The 21,928-nt window shown below is 41.4% G+C and overlaps 1 protein-coding gene across 3 annotated transcripts in view; it reads right to left on the bottom strand.

The window, feature by feature from the left end:
* CERT1 (ceramide transporter 1) overlaps positions 1 to 21,928 on the bottom strand; it is a 131,588-nt gene that overhangs the window by 23,253 nt on the left and 86,407 nt on the right. For all 3 annotated transcript variants that reach the window (XM_086323212.1, XM_086323211.1, XM_086323213.1), the window contains one exon: positions 3,177 to 3,263. In XM_086323212.1, the coding sequence (XP_086179338.1) occupies positions 3,177 to 3,263 (87 nt within the window). The remainder of the gene's footprint in view (positions 1 to 3,176; positions 3,264 to 21,928) is intronic.

The following is a 21,928-nucleotide window of genomic DNA, read 5'->3' as shown; positions in this document are numbered from 1 at the left end:
GCAGTGATTTTGGAGCCCAAGAAAAGAAAGTCTGTCACTGTTTCCATTGGTTCCCCATCTATTTGCCATGAAATGATGTGACCAGATATCATGATCTTAGTTTTCTGAATGTTGAGTTTTAAGCCAGCTTTTTCACTCTCCTCTTTCACTTTCATCAAGAGGCTGTTTAGTTCCTCTTTCCTTTCCATCACAAGGGTGGTGTCATCTGCATACCTAAGGTTACTGATATTTCTCCCGGCAATCTTGATTCCAGCTTGTGCTTCCTCCAGCCCAGCGTTTCTCATGATGTACTCTGCATATAAGTTAAATAAGCAGGGTGACAATACACAGCCTTGACGTACTCCTTTCCCGATTTGGAATCAGTCCGTTGTTTCATGTCTAGTCCTAAGTGTTGCTTCTTGACCTGCATACAGATTTTTTAGGAGGCAGGTAAGGTGGTCTGGTAAACCCATCCCTTGAAGAATTTTCCAGTTTGCTGTGATTCACACAGTCAAAGGTTTTAGCGTAGTCAGTGAAGCAGAAGTAGATGTTTTTCTGGAACTCTCTTGCTTTTTCTATGATCAAACGGATGTTGGCAATTTGATCTCCTGTTCCTCTGCCTTTTCTAAATCCAGCTTGAACATCTGGAAGTTCTCAGTTCACATACTCTTGAAGCCTGGCTTGGATAATTTTGACCATTACTTTCCTAGCATGTGAGATGAGTGCAATTGTGCGGTAGTTTGAGCATTCTTTGGCATTGCCTTTCTTTGGGATTGGAATGAAAACGGACCTTTTCCAGTCCTGTGGCCACTGCTGAGTTTTCCAAACTTGCTGGCATATTGAGTGTAGCACTTTCACAGCATCATCTTTTAGGATTTGAAATAGCTCAACTGGAATTCCATCACTTCCACTAGCCTTGTTTGTAGTAATGCTTCCTAAGACCCACTTGAATTAGCATTCCAGGATGTCTGGTTCTAGGTGAGTGATCACACCATCATGGTTATCTGGGTGATAGAGATGTTTTTTGTATAGTTCTGTGTATTTTTGCCACCTCTTCTTAATACCTTCTGCTTCTGTTAGGTCCATACCATTTCTGTCCTTTATTGTGCCCATCCTTGCATGAAATGTTCCCTTGGTTATCTCTAACTTTCTTGAAGAGATCTCTAGTCATTCCCAATCTATTGTTTTCCTCTATTTCTTTGCACTAGTCACTTAGGAAGGCTTTCTTATCTCTCCTTGCTATTCTTTGGAACTCTGCATTCAGATGGATATATCTTTCCTTTTCTCCTTTGCGTTTTGTGTCTCTTCTTTTCTCAGCTATTTGTAAGGCCTCCTCAGACAACTATTTTTCCTTTTTGCATTTCTTTTTCTTGGGGATGGTTTTCATCACAGCCTCCTGTACAATGTTAGGAACCTAGTGGTAATATATGGTACCATCTAGTGGTAAAACATGGTAACTGCACTGTTGCAGAATTAAGGTAAAGTGAAAAAGTGAAAGAAAGTGCTAGTTGCTCAAAAGTGTCTGACTCTTAGGGACCCCATGTACTGTAGCTCACCAGGCTCCTCCATCCATGGAATTCTCCAGACAAGAGTACTGGAATGGGTAGCCACTCCCTTCTCCAGGGGATTTTCCCAACCTGGGGATTGAACCTGGGTCTCCTGCACTGCAGGCATATTCTTTACCATCTGAGTCACAGGGAAGCCTCTAAAGAAGGTGAAGACCCAAATTAATCTTGAAACTGAGTTGAAGGATTTAAGAAATACTTCCCTTCAATTTCCCAGAAGGGCTTGGTATAATTGCTGTGAATTTAATGATGATAAAACACTAAGCATGTAAAGTTTAAAAATAAAATAAAATTTAAAATTAAAAAAAAAACAAAACACTAAGCAAAGTTAAAAGTGAGGAAGTAATTATGGTGAAGGTAGTGAAAGCAATAAATGAGTTAACAATAAAAACTGAATGGTACTAACATAGAAGAAAAATAAATTCTTGGTCATCTTCCTTTCAAATTCATATAGTATTTGGTGATGAAGAGAAATTCAAAGAGACTGTTTTAACTCAGAGCAAATATATGTTTTGTTATTAATAGAATGATAATAAAATTGGATAATGATAATAGAATTATAATAAAATTGGCTGAGAGAAATATCAATAATCTCAGATATGCAGATGACACCACCCTTACGGCAGAAAGTGAAGAACTAAAGAGCCTCTTGATGAAAGTGAAAGAGGAGAGTGAAATAGCTGGCTTAAAATTCAACATTCAGAAATCTAAGATCATGGCATCCAGTCCCATCATTTCATGGCAAATAGATGGGGAAAAAATGCAAAGAGTGACAGACTTTATTTTTGGGGGGCTCCAAAATCACTGCAGATGGTGACTTCAGCCATGAAATTTAAAGAAGCTTTCTCCTTGGAAGAAAAGCTACGACCAACCTAGACAGGATATTAAAAAGCAGAGATATTACTTTGCCAACAAAGGTCCATCTAGTTAAAGTTATAGTTTTTCCAGTAGTCATGTATGGATGTGAGAGTTGGACTATAAAGAAGGCTGAGTGCCAAAGAATTGATGCTTTAGAACTGTGGTGCTGGAGAAGACTCTTGGGAGTTCCTTGGACTGCAAGGAGATCCAACCAGGCCATCCTAAAGGAAATCAGTCCTGAATATTTATTCATTGAAGGACTGCTGCTGAAACTGAAACTCCAATACTCTGGCCACCTGATGTGAAGTGACTCATTGGAAAAGACCCTTATGCTGGGAAAGACTGAAGGCGGGAGACAAGGGGATGACAGAGGATAAGGTGATTGGATGGCATCACTGACTCAATGGACTTGAGTTTGAGTAAGCTCCAGGAGATGGTGATGGACAGGGAAGCCTGGTGTGCTGCGTCCATGGGGTCGCAAAGAGTCTGACACAACTAAATGGCTGGACTGAACTGAAAATTGGATACTTCAAAGAGAACAGGCAGAATATTTCCATTCAATTTCATGTTATTTATGCATGCTTCGTTTCAACAATTATTAGTCTTCTTTCTATTGCTTGAAAATTGATCAATGAAAAAAGTGACTTATAAAGGTTCTTCTATATTTGTAGACTCAATGTAGTTCATTTCTTAGGTTATTAGGATCATGATTTCAAATTCTATTTATATGAAATATACATCAAGGATTTAAAAAAATTTTTTAAATTTACATACCTGTTCTTCTATTTTATCTTGTCTGTCAAGAGCAGCTTCAACAGCATCAAAGAACTCCTCTTCATTAATCAAACTGTTTGGGCCTTCCTATTTAGACACATGGAGAGGGAGAAAAAAGCAGTTGATTCAAGAAAACAGAAAACAGTGATAGTCCTGGCATTAACTCTCGGAGAAAATTTAGAAGTGAGCCGTCAAACATTTTGGAACCAGTTAGTACACTAAGGTAATACACAAAGATGAACAACATATGTTCTATGCAAAACCACTAGTGTTACAATTAATTCATTCACTTGGTACTCAAATACTTACTATATATTCACCAAGACTGTGTTAGGGCAAATATAGTTAGCAGGGGGTTAATGAACTATGGCCAATATGCTCTATCCAAAATCACTGGTGTTACAATTAATTCACTCATTTGGTACTCAAATACTTACTATATATTCACCAAGACTGTGTTAGGGCAGATACAGTTTAACGGGGTTGGTGAACTACATGGCCAATTCTAGTCCACTGTCTACTTTCAGAATGGCCTTTAAGCTCAGCATTTCATTTTTAAGTGGTTGAGAAACAAGAGAGTAACATTTCAAAGAATTCCTGGTGGTCCAGTGGTTAGGACTCTGCACTCTCCCTGACGAAGGTCCGAGTTCAATCTCTGGTTGGGAAAGTAAGACCCCACAAGTGGAGCGGTGCCCCCAAGCCCAAATCATGACATGGGAATTGTATGAAATTAGGGCTTTACTGGGACATAATCACGCCCATTCATTCATAGACTGTCCGTGTCGGCTTTCATGCTACAGTGGCAGAGTTGAGTACCTGTGACGTGAGTACTTGTCAGAAACCATATAGAATTGCAGGGAGGTTTTAAGTACAAAGTTGCAGAAGGTCTATAGCCGATGAAAAGTACCAACAGGGTTTCTGAAGGGGATCTTCCTAAGTAAAGACAATTACGTCATAGAGAAAAAAGTTGAACTAATGCTTGAAAGCCTGCTTAGAACAGTAAAGCAGTGGCTCCCAATCACTTGAGGAACTGCCTGGGGAACTTATTAAAATGAAAAGTCCCAGGCCCCAATTCACAGAAGTTACTTTTTAGTAGGTCTTGGGTAGAGCCAGGAATATGCATGTTAATAAGTCCTCCTAGTAGTTCTAATGCAAGTAGAACCTCAGCTGCATCACAAGATAAAAATACAAAGAATAACAGCAAAAAGGAAACAAGCAAGGTATGTACAAGCAAGGTGTCTTGCGGTGATAAAACACATTTAAGTGGACTGAACAACAAGTAGACTACAAGCGGAACAACAGCGCTATTGGGGTCCAGAGGAGGCTACCTCATGGTTCTTAATGGCATATTGAGTATTTTGAATTAAAGTTACATAAGAAATGGCCGATGCAAGAGGAACACTCTGACACTCCAATCTCCCTGAAAACAGGAAACAAATCTCATGTGAAACGTGCATTCCCTGCATCCAGAGGTTGCTTTGTTGTTGCTGTTTAGCTGCCAAGTCGTGTGACTTCCGATCGCATGGATTATAGCCCGCCAGGCTCCTTTGTCCATGGAATTTTCCAGGCAAGGATATTGGAGTACGTTGCCATTTCTTCCTCCAGGGGGCCTTTCTGACCCAGGGATCAAGCCCTGGTGGATTCTTTACTACTGAGCCACCATCCGAGGCCCTATCATCCTATCAATTCCTCAAAAATTTATTGTTTTTTTGTTGAATGAGCATAAAAGCTGAATGCTTTGGCCTCTTTTTAGGTCCCATTTCTGTGAGACTCCGCCATGCAGATGAATTAAAATTTGTTTTTCTCTTGTTAATCTGTCTCATGTCAATTTTATTATTAGTCCAGGCACAAGAACTCAAGGAGGGTAGAGGGGGGAATATTCCTCTCCCCAGCAGCTTCATATTATGGTTAAACTGAAGGCTGAAAAGGCAGGCTTGGGTTTAAGTTTCCTAAATTTTTAAATATACAAAATAAGACAAATGAACTATTGTGGGTCTGTCTGGAATCTTCCCAATTAAGACTGAAAATTCCAAGTCACCACAACTCCATTAAAAAGTCTGTAGTAACTCATCTCTACCCTGCCACAGCCTGGGGCCCTTCACAAGAAGAGCAGGAGGAACTGTGCTCTAGCGCTTCTGTTATTTGGCACAGGCATATCAGAAATCCTGATTCAGTGCAACAGTTCTAGAGGGTCATGAAAGTCACTTCAAAACCCCCCTGAACTTTTTAATTTAACTACAACACACATAAAAGTGCACATCTCAATGAATTACCAAAATATCTGTTTGGCACGTGGATTATTCTGAGCTAGCTAAAAACAAACAAAGGCCTGAAAGATTCAGGAAGAAATTCTGATTTTCCCCTCTCAGACAAAGTTTCTGTGCCGAGAACACAGCAATCACTAGAGAGATCTGCACGGAATGTGGGCTAGATGTTATGAGGGAAACTCAGCAGGATCTACAGACCAGAGCCTGCAGTGTGCCACATTTTCTGCGTGGCCCAGCAAACAATGGTTTACCAAACATCTGCTTTTCCCTCTTCATGTGAATTACCTTACCCGTCTTTTAAGTTCCAAACCACTATGTCCCCATCTTTTGTCTTTAGCTGAAGATGCTATTTAAGGTGAGAATTTCGGCCATTTTGGGGAGTTACTCAGTTTCCCTGGATTTTTCCCACATAGACATATCATTAAACCTTGATTTTCTCCTGTTCATCTGTCCTGTGTCAATTTAATTTTTTAGATGAGCCAGAAAAAACAAAGAAAGGTAGAGGAAGATTTATCCCTCCCTAACATAACCATCTAATGACCAGCTATATCATGAAAGAGAGTCCTGCAAGACGCCCTTTATAAAGCCAAAACATTTCAGACACTCAAATGTCAACAGAATCATTTTGGTCTCTGTTGATGTTACAAAACCATAAAATACCAAAAATCTATTCTGAACTCAAATGTTTTCTAATGATTTTTAAATTCCACTGATCATAACCACATCTATACTTTACGAAGTTCAAACTATTCAAGAGTGAGAGTCTCAGGAGTCTACCAATTGGGAACTACAGTGCTAAAAATCTGAGAAAGAACTGGAATAAATTTTCCTTTATTAAAATATTTAAGTTCTCACGGCAAAAAAAAAAAATTGTAAAAATGTAAGGTGACAGATGTTGTGATCATGTTACAGCATATATGTATACTGAAAGTTGCTCAGTCATGTCCAACTCTCTGCGACCCCATGGACTATACACTCCATGGAATTCTTCAGGCCAGAATACTGGCGTAGGTAGCTTTTCCTTCTCCAGGGATCGAACCTAGGTCTCCCACACTGCAGGCAGATTCTTTACCAGCTGATCCACAAGGGAAGCCCAAGAATACTGGAGTGGGTAGCCTATCCCTTCTCCAGCGGATATTCCTGAGCCAGGAATTGAACCAGAGTCTCCTGCATTGCAGGTGGATTCTTTACCAACGGAGCTATCAATTCAGTTCAGTTCACTTGCTCAGTCATGTCCAACTCTTTGCGACCCCATGAATCACAGCACGCCAGGCCTCCCTGTCCATCACCAACTCTCGGAGTTTACCCAAACTCATGTCCATCGAGTCAGTGATGCCATCCAGCCATCTCATCCTCTGCCGTCCCCTTCTTCTCCTGTCCCAAATCCCTCCCAGCATCAGGGTCTTTTCCAATGAGTCAACTTTTCACATGAGGTGGCCAAAGTACTGGAGTTTCAGCTTCAGCTTCAGTCCTTCCAATGAACACCTAGGACTGATCTCCTTTAGGATGGACTGGTTGGATCTCCTTGCAGTCCAAGGGACTCTCAAGAGTCTTCTCCAATACCAGAGTTCAAAAGCATCAATTCTTTGGTGCTCAGCTTTCTTCACAGTCCAACTCTCACATCCATACATGACCACTGGAAAAACCATAGCCTTGACCAAATGGACCTTTGTTGGCAAAGTAATGTCACTGCTTTTTAATATGCTATCTAGGTTGGTCATAACTTTCCTTCCAAGGAGTAAGCGTCTTTTAATTTCATGGCTGCAATCACCATCTGCAGTGATGGAAGCCCATATATGTATGTATGTATGTATGTGTGTGTGTGTACCAAAGCGTTACATCGTACACCTTAAACTTACACAATGTTATATGTTAATTATATTTCAACTAAGTTGTAAATAAATAAATGTCCTCTGAAGTAAAAACAAAAAACTTATCTATCTCATTAAGCTTGCCAAAGGAAAGAGCTATTTATTGCTAAGTCTATGGGACACTGCAGAGTCTTTATCTTACTTGCCCTATTAGCAGAGTTTCTTATGCTAATGATCTTCATTGGTGCCCTCATCCTCCTCAGTTCAGTTAGTTCAGCTGCACAATTGTGTCTGACTTTGTGACCCCATGGATTGTAGCACCCCAGGCCTCCTTGTCCATCACCAACTCCCGGAGCTTGCTCAAACTCATGTCCATCAAATCGGTGATGCCATCCAACCATCTCATCCTCTGTCATCCCCTTCTCCTCCCGCCTTCAATCTTTCCCAGCATCAGGGTCTTTTCTGAGTCAGTTCTTCACATCAGGTGGCCAAAGTATTGGAGCTTCAGCTTCAGCATCAGTCCTTCCAATGAATATTCAGGACTGATTTCCTTTAGGATGGACTGGTTGGATCTCCTTGTAGTCCAAGGGACTCTTAGAAGTCTTCTCCAACACCACAGTTCAAAAGCATCAATTCTCTAGCACTCAGCTTTCTTTATAGTCCAACTCTCACATCCATACATGACTAGTGGAAAAACCATAGCTTTGACTAGATGGACCTTTGTTGACAAAGTAATGTCTCTGCTTTTTAATACGCTGTCTAGGTTTGTCATAGCTTCCCTCTGGGATTTGTAATTTCCCAGTCCTCTTAGGCTTCCCAGGTGGCTCTACTGGTAAAGAATTTGCCTGCCAATGCAGGAGACATAAGAGAACAGGGTTCAATCCCTGGGCTGGGCAGATCCTCAGGAGGAGGGTACAGCAATCCACTCCAATATTCATACTTAGAGAATCCCATGGACAGAGAAGCCTGGTAGGCTATGGCCATGGACAGAGGAGTCTGGTGTGTTACGTAGTCTGTAGGGTCACAAACGATCAGACATGACTGAAGCAACTCAGCATGCACTTGGGCTTCCCAGGTGATGCCATCTGGGAATGCACCAGCCAATGCAGAAGACACGGGTTCATCCTTGGGTCAGGAAGATCCCTTGGAGTAGGGGAATGGCAACCCACTCTAGTATTCTTTGCCTAGAAAATTCCATGGACAGAGGAGCCTGGTGGGCTATAGTCCATGGGGTTGCAAAGAGTTGGACACAACTAAGCATTCACCTATGCACTGGGAAAAGCAAGCACTTTTTCGGGTTCCCGAGCAGGTTCCTCCTCTGTCTACTCCGTAAATGTGAGTGCTCCTCAGGGTTCCACCTTTGCTCTCCCCACAGCATTCTTACTATTTCTATGACTTCAGTCATCATCTGAAGATTCCCAAGTTCACAGCCTGTCATCTCACTCCTAAATGCAGATCTTTACATCTAATAATACATAAGATAGACTCCTCATGTGAAAGTTTAAACTTATATGCACCAGGTCTAAAATCTGTTCTTCCCTCTCCACATCAATATGTCTTAGGCAGAAACCTGGGCCTGTTCTTGAAATCCTTTTTTCCCTCATTCAGTTACCACATACTACTTTCCAAATACCTGATTTGTCTATGTACATTCCTACTGTTCTATCCGAATTTAGTTCAGTTCAGTCGCTCAGTCGTGTCCGACTCTTCAAGACACCATGAATCGCAGCACACCTGGCCTCCTTGTCCATCACCAACTCCCAGAGTTCACTCAGACTCACATCCATTGAGTCAGTGATGCCATCCAGCCATCTCATCCTCTGTCGTCCCCTTCTCCTCCTGCCCCCAATCCCTCCCAGCATCAGAGTCTTTTCCAATGAGTCAACTCTTCGCATGAGGTGGCCAAAGTACTGCAGTTTCAGCTTTAGCATCATTCCTTCCAAAGAAATCCCAGGGCTGATCTCCTTCAGAATGGACTGGTTGGATCTCCTTGCAGTCCAAGGGACTCTCAAGAGTCTCCTCCAACACCACAGTTCAAAACCATCAATTCTTCGGCACTCAGCCTTCTTCACAGTCCAACTCTCACATCCATACATGACCACTGGAAACACCATAGCCTTGACTAGATGTTGGCAAAGTAATATCTCTGCTTTGGAATATTCTATCTAGGTTAGTCATAACTTTCCTTCCAAGGAGTAAGCATCTTTTAATTTCATGGCTGCAATCACCATCTGCAGTGATTTTAGAGCCCCCAAAAATTAAGTCTGACACTGTTTCCACTGTTTCCCCATCTATTTCCCATGAAGTGATGGGACCGGATGCCATGATCTTCGTTTTCTGAATGTTGAGCTTTAAGCCAACTTTTTCACTCTCCCCTTTCACGTTCATCAAGAGGCTTTTTAGTTCCTCTTCACTTACTGCCATAAGGGTGGTATCATCTGCATATCTGAGGTTATTGATATTTCTCCCAGCAATCTTGATTCCAGCTTGTGTTTCTTCCAGTCCAGCGTTTCTCATGATGTACTCTGCATATAAGTTACATAAGCAGGGTGACAATATACAGCCTTGACGGACTCCTTTTCCTATTTGGAACCAGTCTGTTGTTCCATGTCCAGTTCTAACTGTTGCTTCCTGACCTGCATACAGATTTCTCAAGAGGTAGGTCAGGTGGTCTGGTATTCCCATCTCTTTCAGAATTTTCCACAGTTGATTGTGATCCACAAAGTCAAAGGCTTTGGCATAGTCAATAAAACAGAAATAGATGTTTTTCTGGAACTCTCTTGCTTTTTCCATGATCCAGCGGACGTTGGCAATTTGATCTCTGGTTCCTCTGCCTTTTCTAAAATCAGCTTGAATATCAGGAAGTTCACAGTTCATGTATTGCTGAAGCCTGGCTTGGAGAATTTTGAGCATTACTTTACCAGCATCTGAGAGGAGTGCAATTGTGCGGTAGTTTGAGCATTCTTTGGCATTGCCTTTCTTTGGGATTGGAATGAAAACGGACCTTTTCCAGTCCTGTGGCCACTGCTGAGTTTTCCAAATTTGCTGGCATATTGAGTGCAGCACTTTCACAGCATCATCTTTCAGGATTTGAAAGAGGTCAACTGGAATGCCATCACCTCCACTAGCTTTGTTCATAGTGATGCATTCTAAGGCCCACTTGACTTCACATTCCAGGATGTCTGGCTCTAGGTCAGTGATCATACCATTGTGATTATCTGGGTCGTGAAGATCTTTTTTGTATAGTTCTTCTGTGTATTCTTGCCACCTCTTCTTAATATCTTCTGCTTCTGTCCTTTATCGAGCCCATCTTTGCAAGAAATGTTCCCTTGGTATCTCTAATTTTCTTGAAGCGATCTCTAGTCTTTCCCATTCTGTTGTTTTCCTCTATTTCTTTGCACTGATCGCCGAGGAAGGCTTTCTTATCTCTTCTTGCTATTCTTTGGAAGTCTGCATTCAGATGCTTATATCTTTCCTTTTCTCCTTTGCTTTTCGCTTCTCTTCTTTTCACAGCTATTTGTAAGGCCTCCTCAGACAGCCATTTTGCTTTTTTGCATTTCTTTTCCATGGGGATGGTCTTGATCCTTGTCTCCTGTACAATGTCACGAACCTCATTCCATAGTTCATCAGGCACTCTGTCTATCAGATCTAGGCCCTTAAATCTATTTCGCACTTCCACTGTATAATCATAAGGGATTTGATTTAGGTCATACCTGAATGGTCTAGTGGTTTTCCCTACTTTCTTCAATTTAAGTCTGAATTTGGTAATAAGGAATTCATGATCTGAGCCACGGTCAGCTCCTGGACAGGATGTGGTCCACTGGAGAAGAGAATGGCAAACCACTTCAGTATTCTTGCCTTGAGAACCCCATGAACAGTATGAAAAGGCAAAATGATAGAATACTGAAAGAGGAACTCCCCAGGTCAGTAGGTGCCCAATATACTACTGGAGATCAGTGGAGAAATAACTCCAGGAAGAATGAAAGGATGGGGCCAAAGCAAAAACAATACCCAGCTGTGGACGTGACTGGTAATAGAAGCAAGGTCCGATGCTGTAAAGAGCAATATTGCATAGGAACCTGGAATGTCAGGTCCATGAACCAAGGCAAATTGGAAGCGGTGAAACAAGAGATGGCAAGAGTGAATGTTGACATTCTAGGAATCAGCAAACTAAAATGGACTGGAATGGGTGAATTTAACTCAGATGACCATTGTATCTACTACGGCAGGCAGGAATCCCTCAAAAGAAGTGGAGTAGCCATCATGGTCAACAAAAGAGTCCGAAATGTAGTACTTGGATGCAATCTCAAAAACGACAGAATGATCTCTGTTCGTTTCCAAGGCAAACCATTCAATATCACAGTAATCCAAGTCTATGCCCCAACCAGGAACACTGAAGAAGCTGAAGTTGAATGGTTCTATGAAGACCTATAAGACCTTTTAGAACTAACACCCAAAAAAGATGTCCTTTTCATTATAGGAGACTGGAATGCAAAAGTAGGAAGTCAAGAAACACCTGGAGTAACAGGCACATTTGGCCTTGGAGTACGGAATGAAGCAGGGCAAAGACTAATAGAGTTTTGCCAAGAAAATGCACTGGTCGTAGCAAACACCCTCTTCCAACACCACAAGAGAAGACTCTACACATGGACATCACCAGATGGTCAACACCGAAATCAGATTGATTATATTCCTTGCAGCCAAAGATGGAGAAGCTCTATACAGTCAACAAACATAAGACTGGGAGCTGACTGTGGCTCAGATCATGAACTCCCTATTACCAAATTCAGACTTAAATTGAAGAAAGTAGGGAAATCCGAATTTAAGCTATCTTCAATTCTTACCTCTAATACCGAAAAGAGTCTCCAAGCCCTTGGTCACAACTGTCATCTTAAGTCCACTCTCCTCACTGCAGGAAGCAGGAATGACTTTCTAAACTTTAGATCTGGTAAGTTCCTGTACCTCAAACCCATTGCCTGAGGCAGATTTTTCCAGCCAGTCTTGCCACTCCCTACTGTGTACAGGCCCCACCCTCCACATATAAGTGCTTTGTGTTACCCTGGGGCAAAATGCTCTCTTTTCTTTCTGGGTCTTCAAATGTTTTCTTTTCTATTTGCTTGCCTATAAGCAAATACTTTCCAGGCTATCCACTTGGTTAATAAATACTAAGCTCAGTCCTTCTTAAGGTTTTAGCTCAGATGTTACTATACCTGGAAGCCATCCCTGACTTAATATCCTCCCAGTGTTAAAGTGTTTCATAACAAACATTATTCTAATCACCCATTAACTACTCTGTGTTCCCATTATATATGTACTTAGTTGGATTCCCCCGCAGCTTGGTGGTAAAGAACCCACTTGCCAATTCAGGAGACACAGGTTCAATCCCGACCCTCCAGGGTCGGGAAGATCCCCTGGAGAAGTAAATAGCAACCTATTTCAGTACTCTAGCTTAGGAAATCCCATAGACAGAGGAAACCGGCAGGCTATAGTCCACCAGGTTGCAAAGAGTCAGACATGACTTACTGACTAAACAACAACAAGGTCCCTGGGCAGGATCCTTGTTTGTCTTATTCTTAAAATATCACCCATGCCCAGCAGGGCTTCCCTGATGGCTCACCTGGTAAAGAATCCACCTGTAATGCAGGAGACCTAGATTTGATCCCTGGGACGGGAAGATCCCCTGGAGAAGAGAAAGGCTACCCACTCTAGTATTCTGGCCTGGAGAATCCCATGGACTGTATAGTCCATGGGGTTGCAAAGAGTCAGACACAACTGAATGACTTTCACATTCAGTGTTTATAAAACCAAGATAAATGATGATGACGATAATGGGCTTTTAAAATTTCATTAATGATTTTAAAGTGTTTGCTTGTTCACTTTTATGCCTAGCAGTGTCTTGCATTAGTTATATCTTAAGGAATGGATTTAAGATTATAATTTCTGAGGCTACAGATGACAGAAACAGCTAAATCTTTGTTCAGTAACTAGTACACTGTGAATGTTTGATAAGAACAAAACAAAGTCAAAGTTTGAATTAGTGTCTAAAATCCAGTGGTTCAAAACTTGAAAAGGAGAAAAATGTGTAAGAACAGGCACTAGTTTAAGGATTATATAACTTGAAACTACAGGGATTTGACATAAAATTTGTATTTTATGACAAGAAAAAAATTTAAACATAGAAAAAAACTTTTCCCTTTGGCCCCCCTTTCCCCTCCATTACTTATTATATATCTGCATTATGCATCATGACCAAATCTTCCCCATCAGGAAAAATACCTGCCTAAGGGCTTCCTTTGGAGAAGGCAATGGCACCCCACTCCAGTACTCTTGCCTAGAAAATCCCATGGACGGAGGAGCTTGGTAAGCTGCAGTCCATGGGGTCACTAAGAGTTGGACACGACTGAGCTACTTCACTTTCACTTTTCACTTTGCCTGGAGAATCCCAGGGACGGGGGAGCCTGGTGGGTTGCCATCTATGGGGTTGCACAGAGTCGGACACAACTGAAGCGACTTAGCAGCAAGGGCTTCCTTGATGGCTCAGCTGGTAAAGAATCTGCCTGCAATGCAAGAGACCTGGGTTCGATCCCTGGGTTGGGAAGATCCCCTGGAGAAGGGAATGGCTACCCACTCCAGTATTCTGGCCTGGAGAATTCCACAGACTGTATAGTCCATGGGGTCGCAAAGAGTAGGAAATGACTGAGGAACTTTCACTTTTCAATCCTAACGCAATAGTTTCCTAGTATCAACAAGACAACTCCTAAAAAGATAAACTTCTTTCTTGATCCTGTAAGGCATCACATGACATCACTTTATTCCGGTAGAACTGGGTTGTGCAAACTGTCGATATTACATCATTTGATGTACTGCTCCCATCTCAAGTTATTCTACTATGCTTTGACTTCTAATGGGCACAACAGTTCTCCCCAATTTGGCTTGAATACAATTTTCCATTTCTTTCTCAGACAGACTGATTAATTTTTATCAACATGCATGGTTTAGCTGGCAGGATGTCAGAGATGCCCACTAAATGACACTTGGGAGTCCACACAGAACCCATGCTCAGTGACAAGCATGGGCCCACAGAGCCCCACCAGCTTACCAGGACTCCTCAGGTGTTCTGGTGAGCTCTCCTAGAATCCAATCTCATAGTTTGAATGACGATCCTGAAAATTTTATTCATGCTATTTCACTTCAGATTTGGAGTCTCAAGGGGCACTTGTGCACTTCTTAGGCAGGACCTAGGGATTCTGGACAAGGGGCCCAGGGAAACACAGATGGCTGGGTATTTGTTAAATTTGGCTTAAATTGAAAAAAAAAAAAAACAAAGGTTGATATATGGTCTGAACAAAGCTTTTGTTAGTGAAATGAGAGAATGAATTACTCAGCTCTGAGAATAAGGGAGTTCCACTACAATCATTAAGTAAATTAAGTAAACACTACTCATGGGGGGAACTGAGGGGAAGCACAAGCGGAGGCTGATCACCTATGGTCCAGGCACCAGTGGTAGCTGCAGGCTGTCACAGGGAGAACCACGCCCTGCGAGGTGAGCTCCTTGGGGCCAGACTCAGAACAAGCACACATCTGATCTGACACTCTGTCCTCAGAATGTTCTTCAGATCATATCTCATATCCCACATCTGAATTAGGCTACAAAATAGTGAGAAATTGTGCCTTACAGCCAAACCCTTTGGGTGGGCAGTCACCATTGGGAATACCAACTGGGTTTATGTATGCTTGCAAGTTCTTAAATGCAACTAGAATGACTTCAGCCCTGAAATGGTCGAAATAGGTTCTTTTAGCACTTCCAAACTGATTTTTTGCAACAGCAGTAAGTTTTTCTTTTCTAAAATTATATTAGCAGGGAAAAATATTCATCAGGCTAGCTTCTTAGACCCTTTGAGTGGGAAGGTCTACTAAATTGTTAAAATTTTACAGAGTTCTCATCTTAAATATCGTACCTATTTTAATTGGTAAACATAAGCCCCCAAAGACTTCAAAATTTCAAGTCTCATTGAAAGATTTGTTGTAAAAGGCTAAAAAAGAGATTAACGATATAAAAGGTACCTAAAACTTTAACTACTGTTCCCCACTATTAATAATCTTCCGTCTGAATTGCCTTTCTACTCACAAAACACTATCAAATGGTTACTTTTAGAAACAGGAACACATGAGGCTTGTAGGCAAGCCTCTTCAGATCAAAGGCCAAACAAGGGCCACAGTTAGAATTTCTTAAAACCAGGGAGAATCCTCAAAATTGTTTACAAATGGATTACCAAGTTGGGAGGTGGGAGGCCAATGGTCTGACTAAACTGACCATAGGTGATACTTGAAGCCTGACAGAATTCGAGAGGGCTAGCTGGGAAGAGGCTCTCCCCCCACCCCGCCCCCTGTAAGCTAAATGAAGGAAAGAAAGATTCCAACAAAAGTGAATGGGTATGTCAGTCCTTTGCTGGTGTCACTGAGATGGCCACCCAATTCTTTGAGAAAGGGGGCGGGGGGGGGGGGGAAGCCAAACCAAAAACCTTATTTTACAAATCTAGCCTTTACAGCATCAGAAGGGTAGCTCCAGAAACAACCCAAAGCCCACCAATCCTTTTACCACTACCAAAATGTCCCCTAATTATCTTAAGAGGTTTGTAAATAAAGGAAAAAATAATAATTCTGGCCTTGAGATGGGGTAAATAACTTGTTACTTGACTTCTCAAATACAAATGTGAATTGTCTCTCATCAGTCAGTTCAGTTTAGTTCAGTCGCTCAGTCGTGTCTGACTCTTTGGGACCCCGTGAATTGCAGCATGCCAGGCCTCCCTGTCCATCACCAACTCCCGGAGTTCACCCAAACTCATGTCCACAGAATCGGTGATGTCTCTCATAAATACTAGCAAAGAGTTTAACAATCTAAACAGGTGATCTTGATTTGTTCCATTTGGCAGAAACCCAAATAGAATTCAACCTCTTTTATAACTGATGGATTTTACATCACTACAACTGATTTTTGGCTGAAATTCAGTAATATGTGTGTTTACTCGTATCTCTATATAAGTGCTGTAGATGTGTGGTACTGTCAGAATTATTTGGTAAAAGAGCTCTATTTAATTGGTTTAAAGGCAATTAAGCTCTTATGTAAGTACTCAGAAATATATAAGAACCTGGTCAGAATGAATTTCAGGTTTATATGGTCCATGATATATTTAGTACCGACTTTATATATGTTTTTAAGTTAGCTTAAGCTTGTTTGCTTAACTAATACAGAAATGTCTTTAGAGCATCAGTTCAGTTCAGTCGCTCAGTAATGTTCAACTCTTCAAGACACCATGAATCGCAGCACACCTGGCCTCCCTGTCCATCACCAACTCCCGGAGTTCACTGAGACTCACATCCATCGAGTCAGTGATGCCATCCAGCCATCTCATCCTCTGTCGTCCCCTTCTCCTCCTGCCCCCAATCCCTCCCAGCATCAGAGTCTTTTCCAATGAGTCAACTCTTCGCATGAGGTGGCCAAAGTACTGCAGTTTCAGCTTCAGCATCATTCCCTCCAAAGAAATCCCAGGGCTGATCTCCTTCAGAATGGACTGGTTGGATCTCCTTGCAGTCCAAGGGACTCTCAAGAGTCTTCTCCAATACCACAGTTCAAAAGCATCAATTCTTCGGCGCTCAGCCTTCTTCACAGTCCAACTCTCACATCCATACATAACCACAGGAAAAACCATAGCCTTGACTAGATGGACCTTTGTTGGCAAGGTAATATCTCTGCTTCTGAATATGCTATCTAGGTTGGTCATAACTTTCCTTCCAAGGAGTAAGCATCTTTTAATTTCATGGCTGCAGTCACCATCTGCAGTGACTTTGGAGCCCCCCAAAATAAAGTCTGACACTGTTTCCACTGTTTCCCCATCTATTTCCCATGAAGTGATAGGACCGGATGCCATGATCTTCGTTTTCTGAATGTTGAGCTTTAAGCCAACTTTTTCACTCTCCCCTTTCACTTTCATCAAGAGGCTTTTTAGTTCCTCTTCACTTTCTGTCATAAGGGTGGTGTCATCTGCATATCTGAGGTTATTGATATTTCTCCCAGCAATCTTGATTCCAGCTTGTGTTCCTTCCAGTCCAGCGTTTCTCATGATGTACTCTGCATGTAAGTTAAATAAGCAAGGTGACAATATACAGCCTTGACGGACTCCTTTTCCTGTTTGGAACCAGTCTGTTGTTCCATGTCCAGATCTAACTGTTGCTTCCTGACCTGCATACAGATTTCTCAAGAGGCAGGTCAGGTGGTCTGGTATTCCCATGTCTTTCAGAATTTTCCACAGTTGATTGTGATCCACAAAGTCAAAGGCTTTGGCATAGTCAATAAAACAGAAATAGATGTTTTTCTGGAACTCTCTTGCTTTTTCCATGATCCAGCGGATGTTGGCAATTTGATCTCTGGTTCCTCTGCCTTTTCTAAAACCAGCTTGAACATTAGGAAGTTCACGGTTCACGTATTGCTGAAGCCTGGCTTGGAGAATTTTGAGCATTACTTTACCAGCATCTGAGAGGAGTGCAATTGTGCGGTAGTTTGAGCATTCTTTGGCATTGCCTTTCTTTGGGATTGGAATGAAAATGGACCTTTTCCAGTCCTGTGGCCACTGCTGAGTTTTCCAAATTTGCTGGCATATTGAGTGCAGCACTTTCACAGCATCATCTTTCAGGATTTTAAAGAGGTCAACTGGAATTCCATCACCTCCACTAGCTTTGTTCATAGTGATGCATTCTAAGGCCCACTTGACTTCATATTCCAGGATGTCTGGCTCTAGATGAGTGATCACACCATCATGATTATCTTGGCTGTGAAGATCTTTTTTGTACAGTTCTTCTGTGTATTCTTGCCACCTCTTCTTAATATCTCCTGCTTCTGTTAGGTCCATACCATTTCTGTCCTTTATCGAGCCCATCTTTGCATGAAATGTCCCCTTGGTATCTCTAATTTTCTTGAAGAGATCTCTAGTCTTTCCCATTCTGTTGTTTTCCTCTATTTCTTTGCACTGATCGCTGAAGAAGGCTTTCTTATCTCTCCTTGCTATTCTTTGGAAGTCTGCATTCAGATGGGTATATCCTTCCTTTTCTCCTTTGCTTTTCGCTTCTCTTCTTTTCACAGCTATTTGTAAGGCTTCCCCAGACAGCCATTTCGCTTTTTTGCATTTCTTTTCCATGGGGATGGTCTTGATCCCTGTCTCCTGTACAATGTCACGAACCTCATTCCATAGTTCATCAGGCACTATATCAGATCTAGGCCCTTAAATCTATTTCTCACTTCTACTGTATAATCATAAGGGATTTGATTTAGGTCATACCTGAATGGTCTAGTGGTTTTCCCTACTTTCTTCAATTTCAGTATGAATTTGGCAATAGGGAGTTCATGATCTGAGCCACAGTCAGCTCCCAGTCTTGTTTTTGTTGACTGTATAGAGCTTCTCCATCTTTGGCTGCAAAGAATATAATCAATCTGATTTCGGTGTCGACCACCTGGTGATGTTCATGTGTAGAGTCTTCTCTTGTGTTGTTGGAAGAGGGTGTTTGTTATGACCAGTGCATTTTCTTGGCAAAACTCTATTAGTCTTTGCCCTGCTTCATTCCGTATTCCAAGGCCAAATTCGTCTGTTACTCCAGGTGTTTCTTGACTTCCTACTTTTGCATTCCAGTCCCCTATCATGAAAAGGACATCTTTTTTGGGTGTTAGTTCTAAAAGGTCTTGTAGGTCTTCATAGAACCGTTCAACTTCAGCTTCTTCAGCGTTCCTGGTTGGGGCATAGACTTGGATTACTGTGATACTGAATGGTTTGCCTTGGAAATGAACAGAGATCACTGTCTTTTTTGAGATTGCATCCAAGTACTGCATTTCGGACTCTTTTGTTGACCATGATGGCTACTCCATTTCTTCTGAGGGATTCCTGCCCGCCATAGAAGATATAATGGTCATCTGAGCTAAATTCACCCATTCCAGTCCATTTTAGTTTGCTGATTCCTAGAATGTCAACATTCACTCTTGCCATCTCGTTTGAACACTTTAGAGCATAATACTTTTATTATACTTAAATTTACTAGAAATCAAATAAAATCTTACTGTTCCTGTTAGAAAATTTTTCAGCAAGTAAAAATAACAATATGATGAAACTTTTAACCCTTTAGGAACAATTTATGTTTTGGGTATGTTTATATAAAATACTCCTTCTAGATTTTGGTAACTTGAACTTTAGAGTTGCGCTTAACTTAAATGGAATCCACTGCATACCCAAGTTGTTTCCAAGTAAGATATTCGGACATTATTTACAGAACACAGGTTTCCTTTTGCAGAGAAACTTCTAAAAGGTACTTAGAGGATTATTAATATGATGCTGCATTAAGACATTTTCTGTAAGAAAGTGAATGTTTTCTAGGAACAAACAGTATTTATAAACTTGCCAATCTAAAGAATAATGTAAAACACAGTTTATAAGTGCTTACTTTTTACTAGAAACTAGGTTTTAAGGTTAAGAATTATAATATATATAACTAAAGCTACTAAAATATTAAGGGAAACTGCGGGGAGCGAGCTCCGCCCCTGGCAAAGGTCATGAGGAAGGAGGCTTGGCATACGCAAAGGCGGGATCAAGCCTCAGGAGTCTCCCTGGAAATTCTCGAGCAATCTACCCCCAACACCAGAGTCTGCCTACTTTCTGCTTTGTGCTTTCACCTACACCTCTGACTTTACGGGGGGCTGTCCCCCACTACCTCTCTGAAAAAAGAGTTAGCTTACAGCTCCAGTTAATAATTCTTGGGTGTGACAGTGTTTCAACCTACAAACTCCTTTGGAAATCCTCTAGCCTGCCTGAATAGGTTTTTCCAGCCACGTGTGACTGTTCAGAGCCTCCCAACTGTGAGAGGCAGGAGATGTTCTAAACTGTCTAAATACAGATTCCTTTGAGCAGTTAAAAGATTGATTAGAAATTGTATTGGTGAAGGGATTTTCACTTGCTGGGCCAATGTTTGCTGCTAAGTTTCCATATCCCTTATCTGCTGTGTCCCTGGCAGTGTATTGATTAATATAATTGGTGTAAGTAGTAGCTTTAATGTTTGTAACCTGGGACCCTTGAGTTAATTCTTTTTCTTGTTATAGCCCACCACACCTTTGCTCTGTAGGAATGCAACTTTATCTAATGCTTTTTGGAGGCTGGCACCTGACTTTAGAATAATCACCTTTAGAGAAAAAGGCCTCCGGGCTAGAAGATGATGCAAATCACCTAAACTTTTGCATATGATAAGTTTGCAGGAAGAAAGCCTGGCTTACTGCATGACTCTACCCCTTCCCCCATTATCCTCTATGCATAACTTAAGGTATAAAAACTACTTTGGAAAATAAAGTGCGGGGCCTTGTTCACCGAAACTTGGTGTCACCATGTCGTTCTTTCTCTTACCTTCTGGCTGAATTATTCAGCCTCTTTTCTCCACTGAATTTCCTCACTGAGCTATCCTTATTTCAGCCTCTTTTCTCCACTGAATTTCCTCACTGAGCTATCCTCATTCTATTACTCTTTATATCCTTAATTAAAGTTTAATTAAGCAGTTGTTTCCTGATCCTCGCCGACGCCGTCCCCGCTTCGAATTCCCTGGATCCACCGGGGCTGGACCCCGGCAGGAAACATTTTAGTATGCAAGGAAGATGGGAAGCATGTTTTCACTAAAAGACGATGAGAGGGACTTCAGGGGTGGTTCAGTGCCTAAGAATCCACACTCCCAATGCAGGGGACCCAGGTGCGATCCCTGGCCAGGGAACTGGATCCCAGATGCTGCACCTAAGAGTTCACATGCCACAACTAAAGATTACATGTGCCCCAACTAAGACCTGGTGCAGCCAAATAAATACATAAATAAAAAATTTTAAATACATGAATAAAAAGTATGAGGAATGGAAAGGCTTTTTTTAAAAGGGGAAGACGGGATAGTTTTGTCTTAGAGCTAGCTGGTTGTTTCTGAATGGAAATAACGGAAAAAATAATACGGATACAGAAAGCTGTTAAACGGTTGAGGAAAAGGAATACTGAGAAAAGAGTTTTGTACATGGTTGGGAATGGCTAAGATAAGACTGAATTAATAAAGTGATTTTTAAAGGTAAGTATACGAAACTTGAATTTAGTTTTCTCTCTGAGAAGACAGTTTCCTTAAAATACTGAGCTGCTTTTAGTAAGAGTGTGAGTTTCTTTGCCTTTTGGTGATTTACGACAACCTTTGAGCTCTTTTACTGTCGTGCTGGTTAAATGACACTGACCTATGATCCTATTTAACCAGGTTTTTGAAAGTTTCTGGTATTTTTGACAAAATTTCCAAAGATCAACTTCTAAATGAAGTTCACCGGACCTTTAGTTAACGTTGAAGTTTTTCAAAGGGTCCCTGGTATATGTTAAATTATTTGTTTTCTCTCCATCTCAGAGAAAAGATTAATTAACTATTAGGCTTATTCGGTATGTTAAATTACATGGCAAGTATTGTCAAATTTTAGTGGTGATAAAACTTCTGAGGGCCTATTAAATGGGTAAATGTTATTACTAGAAAGTCTAGCTTCCCTGGTGGCTCAAACGGTAAAGAATATGCCTGCAATGCAGAAGACGCAGGTTTGATCCCTGGGTTGGGAAGATCCCCTGGAGGAGGAAATGGCAAC

Source organism: Bos grunniens, chromosome 10, assembly GCF_055505025.1.
Source record: "Bos grunniens cultivar Pamir isolate PY7600 chromosome 10, Bosgru_T2T1.0, whole genome shotgun sequence".
Taxonomy (NCBI): Eukaryota; Metazoa; Chordata; class Mammalia; order Artiodactyla; family Bovidae; genus Bos; species Bos grunniens.
The sequence above is the reverse complement of the archived record's forward strand: the minus strand, read 5'-3'. Positions and strand labels throughout refer to the sequence as shown.